The 11,457-nt window shown below is 52.2% G+C and overlaps 1 protein-coding gene across 4 annotated transcripts in view; it reads right to left on the bottom strand.

Moving 5' to 3' along the window:
• The window catches only part of DRC4 (dynein regulatory complex subunit 4), a 62,150-nt gene that overhangs the window by 11,058 nt on the left and 39,635 nt on the right, over nt 1-11,457 (bottom strand). For 3 of the 4 annotated variants that reach the window (XM_077754157.1, XM_077754159.1, XM_077754158.1), the window contains exons 6-8: nt 4,779-4,865; nt 933-1,130; nt 50-256 (exon numbers count right to left, since the gene is read on the bottom strand). In XM_077754157.1, coding sequence (XP_077610283.1) covers nt 50-256; nt 933-1,130; nt 4,779-4,865 — 492 coding nt within the window. Of the gene's footprint in view, nt 1-49; nt 257-932; nt 1,131-4,778; nt 4,866-7,348; nt 7,477-11,457 lie in introns of those variants that run through there. The other variant, XM_077754160.1, reaches the window with a different exon arrangement.

Below are 11,457 nucleotides of genomic sequence, written 5' to 3'. Positions count from 1 at the left end.
AGGAGCGGCGGCCCAGCAGCCAGCCGGCACCGGCGACCCGCGCACCTACCAGCCGCAGGCTCTTCACCACCGCCTCGCCGGCCAGCTCCTGCTCCTTGAGCTGCACCTTCAGCGTCCGCATGTCCTTGCGCAGCGCACCTTCCTGTGTGCGGTGTTCCTGCTGGGCCAGCTTCATGGCCACGGTGCCCTCGGCCTTCATCTCTGTCAGGTTGTTCTGATGCTCATACAGCAGGTGCTTCACCTTCTGCTTGTACACCTGCAGGCAGCGAGAGCACCACTTCCTGCCCTACACACTCTCACCCACACCCCTGTGTGTGCATGCTCGCCCACTCACCGCCCGTGCGTGCTCACCTGCAGGCGTGGACCCCTTTTTTTAAATGTTTTATTTATTTTTGAGAGAGAGAGAGAGCACAAGTTGGGGAGGAGCGGAGAGGGGGACAGAGGATCTGAAATGGGCTCCAAGCTGGCAGCAGTGATCCCAATGTGGAGCTCAAACTCACAAACCAGGAGATCATAACCTGAGCCAAAGCTGGACACTTAACAGACTGAGCCACTCAGGTGCCCCATGCATATACCTTTTTATAAAATATACTTTCATGAGGCACCTAGGTGGCTCAGTCAGTTAAGCGTCCGACTCTTGATTTCAGCTCAGGTTGTGATCTGCCATGTTGGGCTCTGCGATGGACATGAAGCCTGCCTGGGATTCTCTCTCTCCCCCTCTCTCTCTGCCCTTCCCCCTCTCGTCTCTCTCTCTCTCTCTCTCTCAAAATAAATAAACTTAAAAAAAAACCCAAACCTTCATTTCCCAGCGTAAAGGATACAAACGGCTGTGGCCTACAAGGCAGGGAGAGAAGATGCCCCCCTGCCCCTGGTCCAGCTCTTCCGCTCCGTACGGTACGTCCAGCAGGGAGAGGCAGGCCAGCCCTGTTTACCTTGATCTCAACCTGGTGCCTCTCCTCAGCCTCCTCCATCTCCCGGTCTTTGTTCCGCAGCTCAGCCTTCTTCTCCTCCAGCTGCCTCCGCGTGATCTCCCAGAAGGTATGGATCTTGTCCCGCTCCAGCTGGAAGTAGTTGCGTTCCTCGCGCTCACGGTCCAGCTCCTCGCGGACGCGGCCGACATGCTCCTCCACCTGCCGGGCAGAGCACAGCCATGGGGACCCAGCGGGGACCCACTCACTGCAAAGAAGAAAGGGCCACTCTCACCTGAAAACAAGTAAAAACTAAAAGTAAGAAGTCAAAATATGATGCTAGAAAGATCCCAAGGACAGGACACGTTCAGAATATAGCAGAAATACCTTGAATGTAGCCAGTAATCATAAAATGATTATATCCTTTCATCCACGCCCAGGAATTTATACTAGAGAAATTTCTCAAAACAACACAAGAGTTGGGGCGCCTGGGTGGCTCAGCTGGTTGGGCATCCAACATCGGCTCAGGTCACGGTCTCACCGCTCGTGAGTTCTAGCCTGATGTTGGGCTCTGTGCTGACAGCTCAGAGCCTGGAACCTGCTTCTGATTCTGTGTCTCCCTCTCTCTGCCCCTCCCTGCTCACGCTCTGTCTCTGTCTCTCAAAAATAAATAAACGTTAAAAATTAAAAAAAAAAGGAAGAACACAAGAGTTATCTGCTCAAAGATGTTAGCCACACCATTATTACAACAGCAGAACAATTTTAAAGGATGTAATCTGACATGATTTTAAATGGGGAAATAGCTGAGAAATTAGAGTAAACCTCCTAGAAGATTATACGGTCCAAAGACACATAAATATGAAAATGATGGAGCAGCATGTACACACGTCCACAAAACAAAGCTAAATTAAAAAAACATTCAACTTTAGGGCGCCTGGGTAGCTCAGTCAGTTAAGCATCCAACTCAATTTCAGCTCAGGTCACGATCCCACAGTTTGCGAGTTCAAGCCCCACATCCACACTGTTAGCACAGAGAGCCTGCTTTGGATTCTCTCTCTCCCTCTCTCTCTCTGCGCCTCCCTTGCTCTCTTTCAAATTAAATAAATAAAACTTTAAAAAACCCAAAACACTTACCTTTAAAGATATATGTTAAGCAAAAAAACATACAAAACCAGAAGACCCCCTAACAGTCAAAAAGGTTTCGTCCAAAGCCCACTGCAAAACTGCAAATAGGTTAATTAGTTTTAAAAGTAGGGCAGGCTCTTGCCTTTCTTGGGAATTTCATTTCCATCAACAATCGGTCATCTTCTGAGCAGAACTTCAGGCCACTCATTGTGAAGTTGTTCTCTCCTGATAACCCCACTCCCCACAGGAAACCACATTTCTCACTTCAAGAGAAGGCCACAGGGCGCCTGAGTTGCTCAGTCGGTTGAGCATCTGACTCTTGATGTCAGCTCAGGCCATGACCCCGGGGTGGTGGGATCGAGCCCCATGTGAGACTCTGCACTGAAAGTGGGGCCTGCTTGGGATTCTCTCCATCTCTCTCCCTCTGATCCTCTCCCCCACAAATAAAAATTTTTTTAATGTTTTTTTTTTTTTTAATTTTTGAGAGAGAGAGAGACAGAGCACAAGAGGTAGCTGGCAGAGGGAGACATAGACTCCAAAGCAGGCTACAGGTTCTGAGCTGTCAGTGCAGAACCTGATGTGGGGCCTGAATCCACAAACTGTGAGATCATGACCTGAACCGAAGTTGGTCGCTTAACCAACTGAGCCACCCAGGCGCCCCTAAATAGATATTTTTTAAAAAGAGAGAGAGGGGCACCTGGGTGGCTCAGTTGCTTAAGCATCTGACTTCAGCTCAGGTCACGATCTCACGATTCATGGGTATGAGCCCTACACTGTGCTCTCTGCTCTCAGCAAAGAGCCCACTTCAGATCCATTGCCCATGTCTCTCTCTGCCCCTACACCATTCATGCTTTCTCTCTCTCAAAAAATAAATAAAACATTTTTAAAAATAATAAAAATAAATAAAATTAATTAAAAATTTTAAGAAGAGGAGTGCCTGGGTGACTCGGTTGGGTGTCCGACTTTGGCTCAGGTCATGATCTCATGGTTCATGGGTTCGAGCCCCGCGTCCGGCTCTGTGCTGACAGCTCAGAGCCTGGAGCCTGCTTCTGATTCTGTGTCTCCCTCTCTCTCTGCCCCTCCCCTGCTCATGCTGTCTCTCTCTCAGAAATAAATAAAACATTAAAAAGAATTTTTAAAAAGGTTTACTTAAAAAAAATTTTTTTTAAAAGAAGAGAGAAGGCCAAGATAACAAGCCACCAAGGAGGGGCAGCCAGAACTCTGTGGTAAGGCACCTGGGTGGGGCTGGCCTCCCCATGAGGGTCTGACTAGAGCATCAGCAGATGACAGTGTCTTCATGTCACAGACCCTTAGTATTTAGACTCAAACAAATAGCCTACACCAGGCTCCTACCTACTTCAATTGATTCACAGAGTTAGATTTCACTCAATATTTAGGTTTCTTATAAATATCCCGATTTCTAGCTTCTCTCTGAACATCAAAAAACAGGGGCGCCTGGGTGGCTTAGTCAGTTGAGCATCCGACTTTCGCTTAGGTCATGATCTCGCGGTTCGTGGGTTCGAGCCCCGCGTTGGGCTCTGTGCTGACTGACAGCTCAGAGCCTGGAGCTTGTTTCAGTCTGTGACTCCCTTCTCTCTCTGACCCTCACCTGCTCACGCTGTCTCTCTCTCTGCCTCCTAGAAATAAATAAAACATTTAAAAAAATAAAAATAAAAACAAAAGCCTTTAAAAACAACAACAACAACAACAACAAACAGACCCACCCTGGAGCCCAGTGCCCTTGAGGTAACCATCCAATGAACTGACTGCAGCTGTCCCCAGTCCCTCACCCCTGCCTGGACCCTAGATACTTCTGAGGTGTCAGTGCCCACACGTGCAAACTGACCGCTGCTGTGTCACGGTTCTGCATCGGCAGGGACCAGAAGTAAACAGGGAGACAAGAAACAGCCCAGCTGACGGGGCGACGTGATGTGCAATCCATTCTCCACACAGCAGTCCCTGTGATCTCTCCGGAACACCAGCCTGACCCCATCACCCGCTCCTTAAACTGCTTATGGTTTCCCCTCTTCGCTAGTGTACGAGGTGCTCTGCCCAGCTCGTCAGCATGAGCTCATGCCACTCTCCTTGTCTCCTTTGTATTTATGTCTTCGGTTAAAACTATCAAGTCAGTTACTGACACTGAGCCACAAGCCGACATGGAAACCTCACTCCTGGGTCAGTCATCGACACGGAGGCTGCCCTCACGGTTCGCCATGTGCTGCAGTTTCTAGAAGCCTTTCAACTGGAATTATAATTATATAATTACATTCTCTAGTCTTTAATGTCATCAAAATGGGTAAGTGGCTTAAAATAATTCCTACTGTTAAATGGCAAATGAAATAAACAACAATACTATATATGCACATAACAGCTCCGGAAGCATCGGGTGCATAAAAGGATTAAGGCTGAAGGATATACAGAAATTTCAAGAGTGTTTATCTCAGAAAATCATTTCCTTCCAAATTGCTCCCACCCTATTTAAATATGTCTTCGATGTAGCTATCCCTGTACTGATGCTTTTTTTTAAAATATTTGCTGTGCTTGGGAGCTTGGGAGCGGACAGAAGTACAGAACGGGAGGAGGCGTCTCTTGGGTGTGGACACAGTGCCGGAGCAGACTGAGGGGAGATGGACGAGGAAGCAGCAGGCAACAGTCTGCAAGAGGTTCGTGACGACGGCCAGCCAGGGACAGCTCGGAACAGCACTCGCCGGTCCCAGCCCAGCGCTAGGCGGAGACGTTGCTCACCTGCTCCCTGCTCATGTCCTCCGGAGCGAGCCCGTCAACAATCGGGGTGCCTTTGGTTTTCCCTTTCTTCCCTTTCTTCTTGGGCGCCTTTGATGAAAAAAGAGCCGATTGGTAAGCAAGGGAGGCCTGCCTGTGATGAACCCCCGGCCCTCCGGAAGAGGGGTGTCTGCCGTGGCGCTTCTGGCCCACTGCTCCCTGTCTCATGACCCGCTTGCAGCGACGGCCACTCTGCCCTCCGGTCTCCCCACCCTTATCCGCCCACACATTCTCTGGACACCTCTGGAGAAACGAGGAAAAAATCTGCCTTTTCAGAAAAGAACATTTTCCCCCTCAGAAAGGAAGGGAGGGGGAACTCATTCCAAATCCATTCGTTGGTATGTGGCAGAGACCTTCGTTGGTGTATGTGCAAAAGGTATTTGGCCAGGACGAACCCTAATACCACACTGTCAAACGTTCCCATGTTGCCTGTGATGCTGGGTCACCACCAGAGAGTAACCTGCAAGAAACTGTTCAAGAAGCATAAGGAGAAATACCTCCAGGGCAATGATCGCAGGTGGTTAACATGAGGCTTCCTTTCTTCCAAATATAAAACTTCAGAGGACCAGGGGTGCCTGGGGTGGCTCAGTCACTTAAGCATCTGACTCTGGATTTCGACTCAGGTCACGATCTCACGATTTGTGGGATCAAGCCCTGTGTTGAGCTCTAAATTCTCTCTCTCCCTGTTGTCCTGCCCCTCTCTTCCTCACGCTGCCTCTCCCGCAAAATAAATAAACAAACCTTAAAAAAAATCCTTGGGTCGTGCCGGTGGCTCAGTCAGTTAAGCACCCCACTTTGGTTCAGGTCATGATCTCACAGTTTGTGAGTTCGAGTCCCACATCAGGAGAGCTTGAGCCCCACTTCGGGTAAAACATAAGCTTTGCAGGGCGCCTGGGTGGCTTAGTCGGTTAAGCGTCTGACTTTCGCTTAGGTCATGATCTCGCGGTTTGTGGGTTCGAGCCCCGCGTCGGGCTCTGTGCTGACGGCTCAGGGCCTGGAGCCTGCTTCCAGTTCTGTGTCTCCCTCTCCCTCTGCCCCTTCCCCACTCTCTCTGTCTCTCTCTCTCTCAAAAATAAACATTAAAATAAATAAATACATATATAAATCAATCAATCCTTGAAAGAAGCCTTGTCAAGAGCTGAAGCAGATTGGGGCGCCTGGGTGGCTTAGTCGGTTAANTCTCCCCTTCCTAGAAAAAAAAAAAAAAAAATAAAAAAAAAAAAAAAAAAGAGCTGAAGCAGACATCACACACCATGAGTGTGCTGTAAATGGTCCACCCCACGGGCCTGCTCATAGTGTCATTTGCTTGTAACAACTTTGACAAGATGCGAGAACCCCCCACCTCCACTCACCCTTATGCCTAGACTTCTCCCAACTGTGATCCACCCTTGTGTGTGTGTGTGAGTCTACGTGTTTCTGTAACATATTTTTGTGTCTAAATGCCCCTGCTAATGTTTTCATGTGCGTATATGCATGTCTACACGTCTCTGTAACATGTTTATGATTACAAAAAAATGTTACATGGCTATCTTAAAAAACACAGAAAAGCAAAAAGTAAATAGGAAAATCACCCATATTCACACAAGCTATGATAAACATTTTAGTATTTTAGTGATCTTCTCCAGTTGATTTTAAAAGACCCATCCAGGAAAAGCTTTACTCCTAACATACTGCCCTCTTTCCGAGCCCTCTAGTTCAAGTCCACCCCATCAGAAGGTCCCAAAGGCTCATCACTAGTGGAAGTCCACCGCCAGCTGCAGGGGCAGCTCTCCCAGAGGCATTTTCCCTGCCGGCAGCCAGCCCGCGTGCTGTATCTTCCCCGAAAATGCACTACTGAATACTTGTGTGTCGTGGGTGCCAGGGCGCCCAAGGGCCCTGATGCGGGAGAGGCAGCGGGGGAGGCCTGGTGAGGCGGTGAGCTCCCCCTTGCTCTTCACAGGACCGGCCCGACCCCTGCGGGCTCTCCAAGGACGCAGCGGCGCCGCGATCCCGAGCCTCCGTCCAGTGCTCCTGGCTGTAGAGGGAACTCCAGCCGCTGCCGTGTGCCTCGGGCTCTCCACCCCGGAGACTGGGGGGCCGAGGGTACTCCCCGAATCCGACTGTGCTGCATGGGACCCTAGGTCAGACTCTAGGTCGCAAGGATCGGAGGACCGAGACCTCCATTCCAAACAGGAAATCCTTCTGTCGCCCCTTCTGCTTTCTGGGCAGCCTGCACACCGAGCCCTGGATCTCGGGGTGGGGCGCGGGGGGCGGAGGTTCTAGGCATGCGCTGTGAGCACAGGATCCTGGGGGTCTCAGGTCTCTCAGCTCCAAGTGCGTGCGGGGTGCTCTCCTCACGGGGACGCCGCGAGGGCACCAGGGCCTCAACCCCAGGAGCCCAGAGCTCCGAGCCTCCCCATTCTCGGGGTCTCAGTGCGCACAGGTCCCGGGGACCCAGGCCTCCCCATCCAAGGGTCTCTCTGCGCGCAGGGCTGGCTAACCAAGGAGCCCCTGCCCCCTCAGAGACCCCAGCCGGGCTCCCCGCACCTCCTCACCATGATTCCCGTTGTCGGTTCCCGCCGCGACCTGCAGACAGACCCGCGCGCCCGGCGAGGCTGCACCGTCTCCCGGCAACCGATGGGCGGTCCCGCGCGAAGTCTCGAAGATCCTCGCGAGATTCAGCCGGCGGGCGCCGTCCCCTGGAACAGCAGAGGCGGGATCCTAGCGACGCGCGCTGGGCGGGACCGGGGTCGCCCGCGGCGGGGTGGCCTTGCCGGCGGCCNCGCATGGCGTGGGGACTGTGGTGTGTTCTGCGTGTCTCCCCGACTGGAACTTAAGCTCCACGGGGCGGGGGGGGCGGGGGCGCTGTTTCGGTCGCTTCTCACCTCCAGGGCCCGGGACCACGGCACACAGCAGGTGCTCAATACGAGTGCCTTCGGCGAAGGAGACCGGAAGGCAGGACAGCTCTGCCACCCGAGGCTCCCGGATGTCATGCACATTGATTCAAATTTGGGCTGAGACTACGCCCTGGGGCCGCGCACCCCCTGCCCACCGTTTGAAAGTCCCTCCCACCGGCTGCCCCGGGAGGACGGCCGATAGCTGGGTCTCCGCAAACCATCGGAACAAAACAAAAAGAGGGAAGAGAAATATTTTCCAGCTAGCTCCAAAGTTTGGAAACCAGCAAGATTCTCCGTCTCAAAAATAAACTGCGCTCCCCGAGGAGGCTCCTGTGTGGTCCCCTGTCCTCGCGGTGAGGGAAAACTAGAAAGCTCTGCCGGACGCGGCGCCGGGGGCTCAGTCGGTTAAGCGTCCGGCTTGGGCTCAGGTCACGATCTCACTGTTTGTGGGTTCGAGCCCCGCGTCGGGCTCGGTGCTGCCAGCTCGGAGCCTGGAGCTGCTTCAGAGTCTGTGTCTCCCTCTCTCTCGGACCCTCCCCTGCTCACGCTGTCTCCCTCTCTCTCTCTCTCTTTCTCTCTCTCAGAAATTAAAAAAAGAAAGAAAGAAAGAAAGCTCTGCCGGAGGTTTCCAGACAGGCACTGCAGAAAAAGAGTGATGAGGGGCGCCTGGGTGGCTTAGTCGGTTAAGCGTCCGACTTTCGCTTAGGTCCTGATCTCGCGGTTCGTGGGTTCGAGCCCTGCGTCGGGCTCTGTGCTGACTGACAGCTCAGAGCCTGGAGCCTGTTTCAGTCTGTGACTCCCTCTCTCTCTGACCCTCCCCTGCTCATGCTGTCTCTCTCTCTCTCCTAGAAATAAATAAAACATTAAAAAAAATTAAAAAATATATATATTATAAAAAAAGAAAAAGAGTGATGAGGCTCCTTTCCAACCTCTTGCTCTGAAAACTCCAAATCATCATATGATTTTGAAAGTGAATTTCCAGTCCCTACCACCACCCTGCTGCCTGCGTGTATCACTCTCTGTCCATCAGAAGACGAAGTTTGTCGTAAGCAGGTGCCCATCTTTACACACCATTTCTCCTCCTTTTTTCTACATCCTCTACTTTAACATCTTCCTAACTAGTGATTTTGCAGCAGGTCATGTGCTCCCATCTGTTTGTAGATGGAGAAGATTCCAGAATCTTCTCCCCCTTGGAGAGTTGCACTGGGGACAAAGTGTGAACGATGAAGAAGGGCTTGGGTGAGCTTGGATCTGCCAATCCCACCCAAGGAAGAAGATGCCTCATGACCTGGGCTTGCTTAGGTACCAGGCACGCACCCAGAGGCAGAGACCTGAGAGCCACGGGGAGGACCCTGAGGGGCTTCCTGTTTGCCCACGGAAGTCCTGACTGCTCTTGAACTGGAGCAGCGAATTGGAAGGACCCACCTTGCACAGAGCCATGATTTGTTTATAGCAGGCCCTGAGGCCTTTGTGAGGTCTGGTTATGGCCCTGTTCCTGGGCAGCCAAGAGCCTGTGCCTCTGTGCCAGACACCACTGCCGGATAGGGGCCTCCTCCCCCCATGCCAGGGCCTCCCAGAGGGGGTCTGGCGGGCGAGACAGAGCAGCTGGGAAACACAGAGGGATAAGTATTGTTATTTAACACTTACTTTGGCAGACCCAATATGCAAGGTGCCTCATGCTGATTGGCTTTTTTGCTTTAGAAGTCTGGGAGTTCTGAAATAAATGCATTCACAAGAATTCCTTTCAGCAAAAAGGGCAAGAATAAGAAGGTTAGCTCAGGATAACGAGACTGGGAATTCATTTGTGAAAACCAGCGGCATCGCTTCGTTTATCAGTATGGATTGCAGAGATGAGTCGTTCCAGAGAGCCCTGGCTGACAACTCCCCGGGCTCCTGACAAGGCCCACAGTGACCTGTGCTTTTCATATTGGATTGGAGTTCAGATTCTTTAGAAAAGAGCCTTTTCTTCACATATGTGGCTCAAGATTCTTTTATTCAGCATCAAGCTGTGCAGCTCTGAAACCCAGATAAATGGCATCTGAGTTTCCTGCAAAATCACAGAGCAAATGTCAGTACATACAAACCCGCTGACCATACTGTCTAATGTCTGGCTCTTCCTCATGCCTGCTTACTTGGTCAGGCAAGTAAACTGCCTCAGACCCACGACGTCAACTCTATAGATGCCTGGATGTCAAGGTAATAGAGTCCTGCAGGGCACCCGGGTGGCTCAGCCAGTTAAGTGTCTGATTCTTGATTTCAGCGCAGGTCATGGTCTCACGGTTCATGGGATCAAGCTCCGTGTCAGGCTCCATGTTGACAGCAAGGAGCCTGCTTGGGATTCTCTCTCCCTCTCTCTCTGCCCCTCCCCCGCTTGTTCTCTCTGTAACAATATCAGTTTTGCTCCTGAGTCTACAACTCAGACAGGATTCGGTGGGGGACAGCTCACCTCAGCTCCACAGAATACCCCCAGAAGGGTGGCTCAAAGGCGGGGCCTCGTGTGTGCCCAGCGCCTGAGAACTTAGGTCTGGTGTACCGCCTACTGCAGGCCAGAACACACACAGGAGGCCTCTTGAACGGCCTTCCTCGCATAAGGTGGCCAGGTTCCAGGGGGTCTTCTGAGGGAGAGGTGAATCCCCCTTATGACCCAACTTTAGAAGCCACATGGCACCATTTCTGCCACACTCTCTTGGCCAGAGCAGTTACAAGCTTTGCCCAGGTTCCAGCAGAAAAAGCGTAGGTGAGGGAGTGTCTTGGGAGTGGAAACGTTCTGGAAATGGCATCAGAAATACCAACCTGATCATTTCGAGAAAATGCAATCCGCACCCCAGCTCACTCCAAACAGCCAGTACCCATCCCCTGTCCCAGCTTCCCGGGGCACTCGCTGGCTTGCTCACGTCCCCACCACCCGTCCTAGAACTCAGTTTTGTCCCTGAAAGGCTGCTCTGCCTTTTGGGGTCCCGTGGAGGCCAGTGGCCCACAGCAAGGGTGGGTTCTACTGGGTCACGATATCATTTTAGAAGGAAGCAAACTGCAGTTCTTGTTTTCATTTGTTTTGTAAACTAAAGAAAAATGGGAACCATTAGCCAGCCTCACTGACTGGCTGTCTCAAAGGCTGTGGGTTGGTTCCCTGCAACTGGAGTGGGGCTGGGCAGTGAGGGCCTTCCATAGGTGGCTCAAACTGTACGGATCACCTGCCTTTGAGAGGGTGCCTTTCCTGCAAACCCCAAGGTCATATCCACCTCCCTCCTCTGTGGCCCTTTTCCACTCCCAGCTGGGAACAAACCCTTTCTCCCTGATGCTTTTCTGTGGTTGGTTTTGTTTTTATAAAAGTGCAGTCTTTGGGCTTGGATTCAGACCCTCTGGCTGCCAGTGGCTGGCTGTGCAACCTTGGTCAGGTTACCTACCCTCTCTGTGCTCAACTACTTCACCCGGAAAAATAGGACACCGCCTTCTTTGGATCTCTGGGAGAATTAATGAGATACTGTACACAAAGAACCTGACACAGGGACGCATTCCAGGGGCCTGTGTTTGCGGTTCCCAACGCGCCCAGATCCTGNCCACCCCCCCGGGGCGCCCTGGCTCCCGGCTGCCATCTCCCTACACGCGCGCCCCTGCGGCCTCGCCGTTGCACTCCCGCCCAGCCTCCTCCTCAGTGGTCTCCGCAGTATTCGCCACAGTCTGCAATTCTTTGCTCACAGGCCGGAGGTGTGGGCGCCGGCTTCACCTCTCCTCACGCCCCCGCTCCACGGCCGGCGGGCCGCCTACGA

The sequence above is a fragment of the Crocuta crocuta genome, unplaced genomic scaffold (assembly GCF_008692635.1).
Source record: "Crocuta crocuta isolate KB4526 unplaced genomic scaffold, BGI_CrCroc_1.0 scaffold61, whole genome shotgun sequence".
NCBI classification, from domain to species: domain Eukaryota; kingdom Metazoa; phylum Chordata; class Mammalia; order Carnivora; family Hyaenidae; genus Crocuta; species Crocuta crocuta.
The sequence above is the reverse complement of the archived record's forward strand: the minus strand, read 5'-3'. Positions and strand labels throughout refer to the sequence as shown.